Source organism: Acinonyx jubatus, chromosome B1, assembly GCF_027475565.1.
Source record: "Acinonyx jubatus isolate Ajub_Pintada_27869175 chromosome B1, VMU_Ajub_asm_v1.0, whole genome shotgun sequence".
Classification (NCBI taxonomy): Eukaryota; Metazoa; Chordata; class Mammalia; order Carnivora; family Felidae; genus Acinonyx; species Acinonyx jubatus.
The window spans coordinates 162630852-162645945 of record NC_069382.1 but is presented as its reverse complement, the minus strand read 5'-3'; the positions used below and the strand labels follow the sequence as shown (position 1 = coordinate 162645945).

At 37.1% G+C, this 15094-nt stretch overlaps 1 protein-coding gene across 1 annotated transcript in view; it reads right to left on the bottom strand.

The window, feature by feature from the left end:
• GABRA4 (gamma-aminobutyric acid type A receptor subunit alpha4) overlaps nucleotides 1–15094 on the bottom strand; it is a 69711-nt gene that overhangs the window by 40582 nt on the left and 14035 nt on the right. Inside the window, exons 3-8 of the mRNA XM_015072318.3 lie at nucleotides 11966–12033; nucleotides 10740–10960; nucleotides 10482–10564; nucleotides 7565–7708; nucleotides 6666–6818; nucleotides 125–384 (exon numbers count right to left, since the gene is read on the bottom strand). Coding sequence (XP_014927804.1) covers nucleotides 125–384; nucleotides 6666–6818; nucleotides 7565–7708; nucleotides 10482–10564; nucleotides 10740–10960; nucleotides 11966–12033 — 929 coding nt within the window. The remainder of the gene's footprint in view (nucleotides 1–124; nucleotides 385–6665; nucleotides 6819–7564; nucleotides 7709–10481; nucleotides 10565–10739; nucleotides 10961–11965; nucleotides 12034–15094) is intronic.

Sequence of the window (15094 nt, the reverse complement as noted above, 5' to 3'; positions counted from 1 at the left end):
TTTTCCAGACTTTAAATAACTCACAAATTGTTATTGGGATTTTCAAATTCTCAGTTTTTCCCCTGGCAATGCAAATCTGCCCAAAAAGTTGAAATCTTAAACTGAAGGAGATTAAGTCAAATACCTGTAGAGGTGTTTCAGGATGCTTTTCTCTCGGCACTGGAGCAGCCGGGATCTCCTGGGGGGCTTTTGATGACTTCCTTTTGGCTTTTTCCATTTGAATATTGGTAAAATAATTGACAGCAGCAAACTCAATAAGTGCGGAAAATACGAAAGCAAAGCAGACAGCTATAAACCAATCCATGGCAGTAGCATAGGACACTTTGGGCAAAGAATGCCGGGCACTGATGCTCAGTGTGGTCATGGTGAGGACTGTGGTTATCCCTTCAAAAGCAAAAGAGCAAAGAGACAAAATACTTTACCATTACTTCTATGAAAACAAACCAACAAACCTAGGGATTTGGTGGGATAAGGGTTACAAATTTTTCAATATCTCAAACCAAACCATCTTTAGTGGAAGATTTGAATCCTAGTGGTTCAGGAAATTAGCACAGGTTTTTTTGTTAATTTTTTAAATGTTTTGTTTATTTTTTGAGAGACAGAGCGTGGGCAGGGAAGGGGCAGAGAGAGGGAGACACAGAATCTGAAGCAGGCTCCAGGCTCTGAGCTGTCAGCACAGAGCCCGATGTGGGGCTTGAACTCACGAACGGTGAGATCATGACCTGAGCCAAAGTCAGATGGTTAAACGACTAAGCCACCCAGGCGCTCCAGCACAGGTTTTTGAGTAAGACACAGATATAACTAAAATCCTGCCTCTATATTAATCATTGGCTCAGTGCCACCTGGATTAAGTAAGGAAAACTCACTGGGCTTCATTTGATACTTACCTTTTGGGGTTGCTATAAAGATTACAAATATATAAGGCACCTGTCATATATTGGATTGGTATTAGTATCTGAGCCAACATACCTGAGAAAGTCAACACATCCATCTAACAGGATGTGTGACTTATTGAAGTGCTTATTCTCAACCAGAAGTGAGAAGTTGATAGCATTGTAATTTGGACCATCAAAATTTCTGGGATAGGTATGGCCCATTGCTATTGAGAATCATTACCAGAAAAAGCATGAATTATAGATATTTACAATCCTTAAGTGAATATTACCTATTGAATTAAGATAATAATAAAATAATAATAATCTAGTTGTGAAAGAGCTTAATTTATAAAAGGCAGTACATGTAGATTTCTGAAAAAAATTGACTTCTAGAATAATTTTGTTTTAAATATTGGACATCTACCATGCATCAGTTCGTGGTAGGCAGGAAAATCTTTGCAAAAGGAATAGAAGTACTTCACTTTCATCAACAGGCTTCCAAAGCATATCATTTCCAGGGAAGCCTTCTCCTCAACCTAAAAAAAAGGTTAGTCCCCATTCTCAGTATAAAAATTCCACTTGCCACGAGAACTACAGAGAAATACATTATTTAAAGATGCTAATAGTTGACTCTTTCTGCATCTTTGTCTATCTGTATATTTAATCTATGTTATCTAGTTAAGCTTGGAAATTTCTGTGAGAATTTACTATATCCATTTAAACTCATTCTATATAATGCTCAGGATAGCTCATGAATTGACACACCCAGATGTCGGGGGATGAGGAGGAGGAAGATAGTGATGATGATGATGATGATGATGGAGACACCTAAACTATATATTCCAATCCATGTCAATCCTTAGTTGAAAGCCAAACAATACATGTCAAACTGAAGAAAAAGTGAGCCCCATGCAAGTAAAGGAATAATAATATTTGAGTTTAGGGAGAAATTATATTGTCTCCTCAACTCAGCATTTAATTATATTCTTCCTTGTTCCCTAATGATTCCATGTATGGAAGCCTGTTTCCACAACTTGATTTAGTGTAGCCTCCTTGAGGGCATAAATGTCTAACATTTCTTCAGGACAGACCATACCTCATATAGTGCTGGATACATGACGAATGCATAAGAAATAAAAACTCATTTTTTCACCTCCTCACCAACCCATTTTTTTCTCTAGTCCCCTCTTAATTGTCAATTTTAGAACATAAAAAAGTTAAAGCTACTTGCAGTATATAAACTATAGATCTTTTAAAAAGATTCCATAAACAGAGAAAGAAATTTGAGGATTTGGTTGTATTCCCTTTTAAAAAAATAATGGTGATTTTTTTTTTTTAGGGTTTTATTTGTCTAGAACAGATTTTAAAATGTATGCTTGGTGAAATAAGGAGATATGAAAATAGCTAGAAAATGGAGTATTGGGAATTTATTGGACTTCATTTCAGAAAGAGACCTTAGAACTTTTAGGCCTCCATTTTGAATCTCAGAAAAAATGGCAGCTTTCCCATGCTGCCTATGAAATGTAAATAAATTTTAACATTTTTAGCTACATAGTTTTAGCTACAAAGTTTTTCTTCTTATTCATAAAAATTTAAGTTTAATGGTCTATTAAGAATTCAAAAATGTTCTACAACTTCCTTACTTCCCCTACTATGCTGAAAACTACTCTGCTGAAAAACTATGCTGAAAACACTTGGGAATAAAACATGAACAGTGCAGCCTAAATAAGAATACTACTCAGAACTCAGAAAATTCCACAGAGCATGTGATAACAAAAAAGGAAAACTCAAACCCAACTATAAGCAATTTGGGATTTCCCATGTTGCTTTGAACATTTATTTCTTGTACTAGAACAATTTCTCCCTCAGACCTCAAGTAATGGTCTTCTCCTGCTATCACAGAAAGAAATTCCTTTGTTAATGTAAGTAGGATATTAATGCAATTATTGAGCCATGAACCCCAAAATTACTTTCCGATCATTAAGGAGGGTAAATCCCCAGTTTCATGAAGATGTTAAATTATGCTAGGGACATAAATGCAAAAAATCCTGGATATGTGGCCACTTTCCATTCCTTTTTCACTGACTTGAGTCAATTTAGTTTTAAGTTTGTAGAATAGCCATTGAAGGGTATATGATACTATGGTTCATCTTTCCTGACTATTGGCAAAGCTAGGAAAGGTAGCCTGCATAAACAATTGGCTAAGTGTTTGAAGTTGCCATCCTTTTCTTTAGACATTAAAAAGTTCTGTCTGCCTGGTGATCAAATTTAAAGAAAGCACTAGCATGACAGGAATGTGCTTATTACAGCTGTTTTTAGACAGAGCATTTGGTTCAATAAATACTAAAAGAATTGCAAACAGAAGCCAACCCTTTGGATAAGAAGCCATGCTTCCTCTGCATCTAGGAAGACATTGCATCTGCTCTAAATGGCTTTGCTGGCATCTACCCTCAAAACACTTCAACAACCACAGGATTTTTTTTGACACATTCAAGTATTGATGCCAGTACCTGCTTTTATAATGCTGAATATGTACCATATTGGCTGGCCCGGGAGCTGGGAGAGGACGTGGAAGAGTGGGCTAAGACTGTGCACAAGAGTAAATTTTTGGCCGGCCACTCCAAGAAAATGAACTAGTAATGATTTAGACATGCCAGCTGGCATTTACTCTGGTTTAACATTTTACTATACTGGAATAATTAGAAGACTTAAAGGCATGCAACTTTGCAGATAGAAGGCCTTTGGAGAGAATGTAGAACACTCTGCTTCTCATAGTTACACTAATTTTTTTGAAGGGGGAGTCTGTTTTTGCATGATTTCCAGTGATATCTCTGACCCAGAAAATTCTCTCCCTGAATGAAGAGGGAAATGAAAATTAGGGGAAAAAATATTAATCCAGAATGAATTTTTTACTTGGATCTCATATGAAATAGATTGCCAATGATCCCCCAAACACTTTAAACTTAACTTCCTTAGGAAAATACCATCTCAGGGCCTCAATGAACAATTTAATAACTACCATCCTGACACATCTTAGACATTTCAAGACTTCATTATTGTGCATAATTTCCCTGGTCAATCAAAACCAACATCTCGGCACATAAGCTCAAGACAGGCAAATGTCACAGTTCAAATGGAAAAAGCTACCCACAAATTATCTTCAGCACACATCCATACAATCTCACTCAGTAGCTCTGGAATACTCCACAAGTGCCCACATCATACTTCCTGTGAAGACAGAATGACAGAGTAGAAATGGCAGAGTTCTCAACGTTAGACAGAAACTGTCCTGGGTCCATCACTTATAAGTAGGTGACTTGATACAAGTTTCTTGATTTCTCTGGGTTCTGTTGCTTCTCCATGAAAAATTAATAACACCTACCTTGCTGAGCTATTGTGAAGGTTACACAAGATGGCACATCTTATCCTTACTACATGCTACTTAATTTCCTCACAGTGTCTGCGTTATCAAGAAATCTGTAGGAAATGTTGGGTGGCTACAGCTGTAATCAATGTTATCCTTCTCCGCACCACTGGCGATTTCCATTATTTGGGGACAAGTGAGACAGTGGCTACCAGTTTGTGTTGAACCGAAAAAGCACCCAAAGCTTATCAAGCAATCACAATAAACATAAACTACAGAGAAGCTTTAATTATAGTATCAAGTGGTGGTCTCAAATGAGGTAGGTGGCAGGGTAGACTTATAATAATCAACATTGAAATAAAATGCATTGTGTGATAGGCATTCCTTCAAGTGCTTTATCCAAATTAATTTATTTAATCCTCATAGCAACCCTGTGAAGTAGGTACAACCATGTATCCTGTTGTAACACATGCGGAAAAGAGCAGAAGCAACTCACTGATGGTTTGTCAGCAAATCAGTGGCAGACCTAGTGGTTAGAACCTTGGCTGCAGCATCTGTATTAAGATACTATTATACCTTCATCAGATGCACAAATGATGGGTCAGTATTTTCTGTTCTAGGTGTTCTTTAAGACCACAGAGAAAAGATGATAAAAATAAGTGATTTTACTTTTATTATCAATGAAATAGTTCCTGAAATATTGATATTATTGGTTCCAGGGAAAGTTAAAGAACTTTGGTCTGATGCTCAGCCTCAGCAGGTACTTCCTGCCCAGTCAGGCTGACTCAACATGACATGGAAACACCCAAGATTAGTATGGGCACTAAATGAGATAATGAGCATAAAGGACGTAGCAGAGTGCCTGGAATTACACAACAGAACAATATATGTCCTCTTGAAAAAGCAACTAAAAATCAAGGAAATCAAGTCACAACAAAGTAAATCTCCTCTCTGTCAGAGAAGTATGAGAGAGAGTAACTAATATGTACTAAGTGCACCATATGCCCTGTGATGAGGACCGCACATAAATCCACATCCTCACTAGTCTATGAAAGAGAGATGTATTAGCATGGATATGTATATGGATGGAGTAAATAAGTGCCAGATTCCAGTTTCAAACCCCAATCTGTTATGGTGCGAAGCTTAGATTTGTTATTTTCTGTTTCATTTTTACATACGTTTTTAATAGGTAAAATTTATTCAACACTTGCAACATGGATTTATTCTTTAATTGAACCTTTGCAACTCTATGAAGAAGGCAGTGCCATGATACCTGCTCACTACCCTCCTGGGGTCATACCCTGCCCCCAGGATTGACCTTATGCAGTGGTTTCCCCAGTAGGGTTCTTGAGTAAACCTAAGACTAAAGGAGGGTGGGTGCAGTGTCTATGGAAAATGTCCTCACATTCACGTGCACTGAGGACACTAAGACACCTTATGAGTTCTCTATAAGGATGGGGAAGTGAGATGAGAAGCTCCTACTTCCCCCAGTTTCTTCTCACCAGCATTCATCCCCTCAGCTCTTGTATGATAAGGAATATTCTCCCGTGACTTTAATCCTAGTAACTAGAAAAGGCAAAGGGAGATTGACATCTCTTGTGAGGACTATACCTCCAGTCCAGAGCAACTGGGAACATTTTCTTTCTTATCCTGCTACTGAATGTTTGTGCTACTCACAATCAATAGAAAAAGAATAGAGAAATTTGTTAAGTTACATAAATACCATTATAACTAATTATATTATTTAAAAGCATGACTGATATGTAGAAGACTTATGAAGAGCTATAAAATTTAAAACTGATGTGTTCTGGACCTCATATAGCTTAGAATATGATATATAGAAAGCCACTATAAAAATGAAAAGAAGAAAATATGGTGTGTTCAGAAAAAAAGATTTAACTAGAATATAACAATAAGCTAATAAACTAGGTGTATAATACCATCCAACTCAATGCATTTAAACCACTTGCATTTTGTTCCTCTTCATTAAAACGCAGATTTTTCTAAGGCTTTCATATTTATTCGGCCATGACTTTTATTTGTTTTATTGTAAGTTCCCAGTGCATTTCATTTTAACACCTAGATATGATTTTAATTCAATTACACAACATTAAGGTAGGGGCCCAAGAATGTCACCAAAAGTGAAATCATATCCAGTTTCACACTTGGTCTTCATCTGCCGGGTCTTAATAAGAGAAATCTGATGGGGCCCCAAAGGAAGGGATAGACTGCCCATATCCCCTCAAGCCTTATTCGTCTTGGCTGGGAAAAATGGAAAGCTTATGTGATTCTTTTCTGAATACAGCTTGATATATTACCGCTTAATATTTTCTTAGAAAAAAAATTATGTCTACGAGCTATTCCCATGAATCGTGATCAAAATATAATGTGAACAAAAAATACCCAAGAAAATGAATCTCAATTACCAAACACAGTCCTAGCTGGAACTGATTCCTTGTTTATCCAGAATGAAACTTGAGAAAGAATCACTGTCATAATACACGGAATATATGTCTGAATCATAAAGTAACCCATCTTCCGTCTCAGGTGGAAGTAAACTGTCATAACAATATATTCACCTACAAATAAAACATGAGGAAAATGTATTATTGGTTATGCAGGCAATTAGTCAATAACTTCATAATCATATTTCAGCCTAAAAAGAGCATTTTAGACAAAGAATTATCTGTTGTGCATAGCAAGCAAACTGAGAAATATATAGTTCCTAACTATGGGGAAAATGACCCTGAACACAATTATTGTTCTATACAGTGATGAAGCCATTTAATACATTAAGCTATAACTTTTAAAAAATTCTTGCAGCGCTGTCTATATTAAAGGTCCAGTACTGCAAAAGCAATTACCATTCAATTTCAGCATTTTCTAAGAGCAGAATTTAGACCGAACTTTTATGGAAAGTCAGTAGGAAAAAAAATGGAAACACACACACATTTGAAAATACTGCCTTAGTTTTCAGAAACAGCTATATTTCTAAATGTTATATATATATAAAGAAAAATACAAAGAGAAACATATAACATAGAACCATAGTTAACATCCCTGAGTTCAGGTATATTTTATGGGCATTTAGACAAGCTAATAAGGGAAACAAACTAAGATTTCTAATGGCTGTTGATGAGTACTTTTTAATATTACATCTGAAAGCAACAATTAAGAAAGTTACTTAGGAAGCAGTAGACTTATTCTCAGACTCTGAAGCCCAGGATTCAGAAGACTCAAATCCCAGAATCTGTTTTCAGTCCCACTTGCAGGCTCGAGAATGAATGCCAAGTAGCATATTGATTTTAATTATTAAACATCTCACCCGTAATGGACTTGATAGTTTCACTTGACACAGTTTGCCCAATCAAGTCATACTGGACTAAGCTGGAAGACTCCTTTGGAACTTCCACTGATTTCTCAGGACCTTTTGTCCATGTATAAATCATCTCACTCTTCGGATATGCATCTGAATGAGAGCCCAGAATGTGATTAAAGTCAGTGGTCCTTTCCCATCAGCACTGATGGTCAACATTTAAGAATATTACACATGTTCAAGAAAGATGGAATAAAAGTAAACAATAATCATGATTTATTAAAACACGTTTAAGACTTAGAAAACTGTAGAGATTAAATAAACAGTCTTGCAACTCAGCATGTTTCTTGCTCTTATGTTGAGAATTGGAGGAGAGGGGCGCCTGGGTGGCGCAGTCGGTTAAGCCTCCGACTTCAGCCAGGTCACCATCTCGCGGTCCGTGAGTTCGAGCCCCGCGTCAGGCTCTGGGCTGATGGCTCAGAGCCTGGAGCCTGTTTCCGATTCTGTGTCTCCCTCTCTCTCTGCCCCTCCCCCGTTCATGCTCTGTCTCTCTCTGTCCCAAAAATAAATAAACGTTGAAAAAAAAAAAAGAGAATTGGAGAAGAGATTAAAATTGGAGGAGGGGCACTTGGATGCGTTTCCATACTAATAGGAGAAGCAGTTGAAAAGCGGAAATAATACCCCTCCCCCCAAAAAGTACTTCTTTCCATTCTCACTCACTTCCAGGGCTTGACCAACACTGACTCCTTCCATCCTACGGCAACTCTGCCAATTAGAAATGTACCAGATGCCGCCTATAATAATACAACAAAAACAAAAACAAACCCTACTGTTGGGAGAGCTCTCCGGGGGTCACCTATTCCACACTGCCTCTGGGCAGTCCCCGTGCCTTCTGGGAACAATTTGGCAGTGACAACTGGCTCTGCTCTTTGCGGAGCTCTCCAGGGAATATAATTACACAACCAGTTCCACTACCTTTAAACTCTTACAATCAGGACATTTTCCTTTCCATCTTCAACAAATCCCTCCCAGAGGCAATTTAAGCCCATTTCCTATTATTTGGTGTTCAACTCAAATGGAAACCAGCTGCTTGCTGACCAGTCTACCCACAACAGATAGCTTGGCTCACGCACAAATAAGTTCAAAAGAACCAAGATGAATCGGTTCCCTCCACAAACCTTCCTGAAGTGACTACAGCACAGTAGGTCCTCAGTGAAAGCTTAATTCTACACGAGTTGATACCTAGGGAGATTATTTTTACAAACAGCTTCTCAAAACAAACTAGGAGGCTTGTGTTGTCATTTAGCAGTATAGAGTCATGTGTCAACATTTCTCTCCTGAAGTATATTCATGCTTCAACATACATTTAAAAGACCCTGAATGCTATGTTCCTGCCCATGATATTTTAAATCGGGTATTCTTCTCTTGGCTATCCTAACGTGGTAGAATAACCTTTCTCTTAATGATTCGATACTTGAGGCAGGAAGTGGGGGCGTGGGCAAAATGGGTGAAAGCGATAAAAAAATGTCTCTTTCTAATTCCCAACCTAACAAACCAACTTCCAAGGAGTGATTTCTTTATCTAGTACAAACCCTGACTGGTGCCAACTATGTTCAAGTTGCTCTGAAGAGTGCGTCTGGATGGGCAGCAGAGGTGGATGGGTGGGAAAGAACTTCCCATAGATAAGAACGATCTGTAGGGGAATTTAAATTATTACAGTACAAATGGATTTTAATTATGCCCCAGTGAGATCGCCCTTTCTGTCTATGTATCTTTTTAATTTTCTCTCTTTAAGTCACTGGTCAGTGAGTAAATGACTCTCTAGCTTTAACCTAGCTCACCAAACACTGTGATTACTAGGGGTTGTCAAAGAATGGTGAATGCCAGTTCTCATTAAGTTACGCACAATGGTAAGAGCAGGCAACAGTTTCACAATCAGTGCACTAAGAATCCAAAGCAATAATAAAAGCCAGCACCTGTTTTTGGTAGATTCTGAGTGAATCAAATATTTGAGGCACACATTAGAAGAAGCAATCTCATTTTTCCACCATCTCAGGTAAAGGGAGCTTGGGGGAAGGGATTCCATATTCTTTACTACCCATTCATTTCACCTTCTTGCCTTCACCTCCACAAAATATTTGCAAATCATCTACTTCATAGCTTCGCCTCTAGTACCGTCCTTGTCTAAGCCACTGCCATCTTTGATGGTACTAAAGCAATAGCCTCCCACTCTTCTCTGCTTCTACTCTAGTCTCCCTACAATCCATTCTCCATAGAAAAGCTGAAATGAAATTGTAAAATGTTAAAGAATGCCAAATCCCCTAGTAAAACCTTCCAAAGTCTTTCTGTAGCATTTACAATAGAATCTAATCCTTAATGTGGTCTATAAGATGCTACATGATCTGGATCTGTCTACATATCAGACCATATCTCTTATGATGCTTTCATCATGCTTCAGCCACTTTGGTTCTAACAGTGCTGCTTATATTATTTTAACCTGGTCATTTCAAGAAGACCTGAAACCTCTCTGACCTTTTTTCAAATCTGCCATAAAGAATTCTGCTTGTAACAGACGATGTTAAATTACTCCCTCTCCCTCCCCTAAAAATCCTTTGTACTTTCTTTGTTATACCACCAACACATGGAGTTCAGAAGTCCTTAATTTCACCACTGACCACCAACCTATTATTTATGAGTCAGCTTACCCAGGCTATCTGTCCAAACTGATTTTTGGTTTTTGGAAAAGGGGCTGTTTTTACTTCTTTATTTAAATATATTAGGTAAAATAGAGTCTCCTAAAAGTCAAATCTTGGACAGTTATTGTCATGAACAATGATTTATGGATTATGGGAAATTGTGCACACATATAAATATCAGCTTGCGTTAGATATTAATAAATTCTAACAATACTTTTATTGTAACTTACAACTTCCAAATTTCAAAGGGCATGCATGACCATCCATGGGGAAATCCACCAATCTCATGGGACACTCCGCACTTATGGTGAGTCTATGATGGAAAAATGCGATTAAAATTAACTCTCACTTTAAAAAATGATTTTTTAGACACCTAAAATGAGAAGGATGAAAAGAAGGAAGGAAGGACAGAAGAAGGGAGAGAGAGAAGGAAGAAAAAATGGAAGAAAGCATAAAAAGGAAAGACGGAAAAAGAAAAAATTGACTACCTCATTGTGTATAAAATAGTGCCATTTCTCATAATTCTAAAAAGCTTGTTTGGAGCTGTCATATTATGTGAAACAGATTTCTTTCCATTCCTGAAGAAAGTATCAGGTGTCCACACTTTTGTTACCATCATATTGTTCAATCTCAAAATTTCAATGGGGCCATCATATTTTAGTCTTTTGTCAATCCACGTCTGTCTGAAGAACACATCCATTGTGTATTCCTAGGGAAATTAGTTTGTGACATTCAAATCACAGATGACTACACATAAATATGCATTAAATTCTAGCCTCTATCCCACTCATAAAAAAAAACCTACCCAAATAAAAACTAAATTAATAGGAGCAGAAATGTTCTTACATCAATGGAGCTAAATGATTCTCAGCAATTAAAGCATGTTGTGTCCATCTTGATACCTTAATCTTCTGCTTCATCAGGTAAATAAATTACCATACACATGAATCATTCAAGACTAATTACTATAATTTAATAAAACTACCAGCACAAAGTAATTACAGTTGTGCTTTAGACCAGGTAGCAAAATTAGTAAAAGTGTAACAAATATCATTGTATTATTAATCATAAAATTGTAGGCATCTCTAAGACAAGTAAAATATGTAAAAAGCAATTTTATATTCACAAAATTTATTAAAATTAGCCTAGGAGCCTAAGGCCAAGGAAAAAAGGTAAAGTAGGTCCTTTAACCTTTAAACTACATATATTTAATTTTAGAGGGCACAACTGAATAGATGAATTCATCCTGACCAGTGTTTGGTGTTCTAACCTCTTTAAGCATGAGAAAGAGGCAGGAAGAGAAGGCATGGGGGGGCGGGGGGGGGCAAGTTGTGAGCAGTTGGGCCAACATGGAGTACTAAATGCAGTTAGGACTACAATATAGTTTTATACAAAAACTAATTACACTCTTCAATTTTCTCCACTTCAACAATTTTCTAAGGAAAAAAAATCACTACATAAAAGGTTGTACCACTGACACAAGTAATAGTAAGGTTTTTTTTTCTTTGTTGAGAATAACTCCAAACCAAAATATACTCAAATATTAGAGCTGAAATGTAAATTCAATGTCTTATCCTTATAAACCTTTAAGTCTAATTAGGAGGCTCTTTGACTTTCTAGCTGTGTGCGATTAACAAGATAAATATCATTTGCCCTCTCTTCTGCATGTTTTCTTCAAAAGACAAAAAGTACATGAAGTTTCCTAAATACCTACCATTTCCACATCAGAAACAGGTCCAAAGCTGGTGACATATATGTCAGTTTTTACTTCTGTAACAGGACCTAGTAGGTATGAAGTAAATAGGAGTGAAAAAAAAATACCAATATTACAGGCAAGGAGAATAGAGCAAATACAGATATATCATGTTTTTACTGGCATCTTAAATATTTAGTGAGATAATGCACCTCTACAAAAAAAAAAATGTAGACAAAAGAATAACAGAACCAGAAAGCAGTGTTTATTTACAGGCAAAAAAAAAAATTACTTAGGGTAACATTGTTTCTTAAAGAAATACATCACCTACCAGTCACTACTGTGAAAGGCAGTGCAGGGAACAAAAACTCTTAGCCTTTGTAATTTTTTATAGTCCGTCATCTGATTGGCCCTTAGTAAAGAAGCAAGCTGTTAAAAAGAGGGAACTTAGCCACAAGAGTGAGGAGGAGAAAAACCATAATGGTCGTCTTTGGAAAGCTGAGGATTCTACTTAAATAAGAGCACAAAAATGATTCATGGCACCTTTAACAGTAGGCACACCATCCACCGGTAACTGAGATTAAAGACAAACTCTCCTACAAGCCAGACCTATTCACCTCTTGCCACCTACTAGCTGTTTGATCAAGGGCAGGCTACTGAACCTCTCAAAAGCAGCAATCGCACATATCAAGCAAGACTACCTATAGGGATCAAGTGAAATTGCTCACATAAGACCCTGAACACAGTGACTCTCTCATAAGAGTACTTATTAAGTAGTAGTTTCTCTTGGCTTCTGATAAACGCCACTACTGAGATTCTTTCCTAGGTGTAAATAGCATTGGTTCAGAAACAAATACATGGGTGTGTTTGGCAGAAGGGAAAAGGCGGGAGCATCATGATAATGGGGCTGACACAGATTTTAGACAAAGGAAAATTCCTACAATCTGGGTTTAGCATGGTGCTTAACATCAGGAATTGTGGAATTTAAATTTGGCTCTTTTTAAATATACGATCTTAGTCAAGTCATGAATCCTAATAGGTTAAGGTTTTAATGAGTATTAAGTAAAATAATAAGTGTAAATGACTTGCCCCAGTCTCTAGAACATAATGCTCTCAATAATGATAGTCATTATGATATATATACCTTTTTATTCCTAACAAAAATAAAAAATTGTTGCCCTCTTGAACATCATTTCCTTAAATGATGGTTTATACCATGGTATGGCCAGAAGCTAGATACTGTATACTGGAAAGAATAACATTGCTATCAAGATGCACTATTTCCTTTGGATACTGGTTGGACAATTGGATTTATGCCAAAAAAAAAAAAAAAAAAAAGAAAAGAAAAGAAAAAGAAAAAGACAAATAACAGTTAGTATAGCTTAATGCCCTAGGTCTAAAGTTATCCTCATAAAAATGAATCAGAATATTTCTCCCTGTATAGGATGAAGACTGAGCCACAGGAAAAAAAAAATGGTTTGAAGGAGAATTAGAAATTCTTTCTTGAATAACTATCTTAAGACAAATAGGGGTATCTGAATGGCTCAGTTGGTTGAGCTTCTGACTCTTGATTTTGGCTCAGGTCATGATCTCACAGTTTCGTGAGTTTGGGCCCCACATCCAGCTCTATGATAACAGTTCAGAGCCTCCTTGAGATTCTCCCTCTCTCTCTGCCCCTCCTCCCCCACTCACACTCTCTTTGCCTCCCTCAAAATAAATTAATTAATTAAAAATTTTTTAATGTTTATTTATTTTTGAGAGAGAGAGAGAGAGACAGAGAGACAGAGCACAAGTTAGAAGGGGCAAAGAGAGAGGGAGACACAGAATCCAAAGCAGGCTCCAGGCTCAAAGCTGTCATCGCAGAGCCTGACGCAGGGTTCGAACCCACAAACTGTGAGATCGTGACCTGCGCCAAAGAATAAATAAATATATTTTTTAAAAAAGAAAAATATATCCTTTGTAAGTATAGTGAAAGAAAAGGTACAGATCAGATTGATCTATCAGAGGTTTTTTCATTTATAAATAGGTTATTTTAAATTTTATTTTAGAGACAGAGAGCATGAGCTAGGGAGAGAAGGAAAGAGAGAATCCTAAGCAGGCTCCATGCTCACGCTGAGCCTGACACAGGGCTCAATCCCATGGCCCTGGGATCATGACCTGAGCCAAAATCAAGAGTCAGACGCTCAACTGACTGAGCCACCCAGGCGCCCCAATGAGTTTGCATTAAAAAAAAAATACTAACACCTTTGGAAAGCAGAGAAAATAAGTGTGAGAAGTTAACTGAATTTTCATTTGAATGAGCAATTATAAACAACAACAAAAATATGGTAGCAATAAGCTCATTAAGCCAAAATGTTCCGGGAATAGATAGGCAATCCAAGAAGCTGATAATGTGTGTTGAATTTTAGAAAACAGAGCTTTTAACTCAAAGTGGTTCAAGAGTGGGACAAGTTATTCTGCTAGTTTCTTAAGAGCCACTAAAGTATCAAAAGCATTAAGTCGCTGCATGTCAGAGCAAAGGAGGTAAGTTACTTAGAACAATTAAGGTTGCATATGTCCTGACAACTGAACTGTTGTTTGACAAGATTCTTGAGAAATTAAAAGTTACTTCAAAGATCAATTTAGGGCAGCGGTTTTCAAATTGGAACTGAATCAGAATCACCTCGAAGGTTTGTTAGAGCACAGAATGCTGGGCTCCACCCTACACTTGCTGATTGACCTAAAGTGGAGCCTGGTAATTTGCATCTCTAACAGGTTCCTAGGTGATGCTGTTCACGTTATTCTAGTTTACGGACAATGCTCATCTGATTTCTAGAATAGTATTTACCAAAATATGTCCTATAAAATATTAAGACCGTAAGTGTTCTATGGGAGTGAGAGAAGCGTAGGAGAGGAATTAGACCAACGTAATTTTTACTTACAAATTTATTTTAAGGTGCATGGGGTTATACTAATTCTTATAGTTATAATGATTCCATGATAATAATGGGTATTTTCTTTTTTTAAATATTTTTTAATGTTTATTTTATTTTTGAGAGAGAGAGAAGGAGTGTGTGAATGGGGAAGGGGCAGAGAGAGAGGGAGACACAGAATCTGAAGCAGGATCCAGGCTCTGAGCTGGCAGCACAGAGCCTGAAGTGGAGCTCAAAC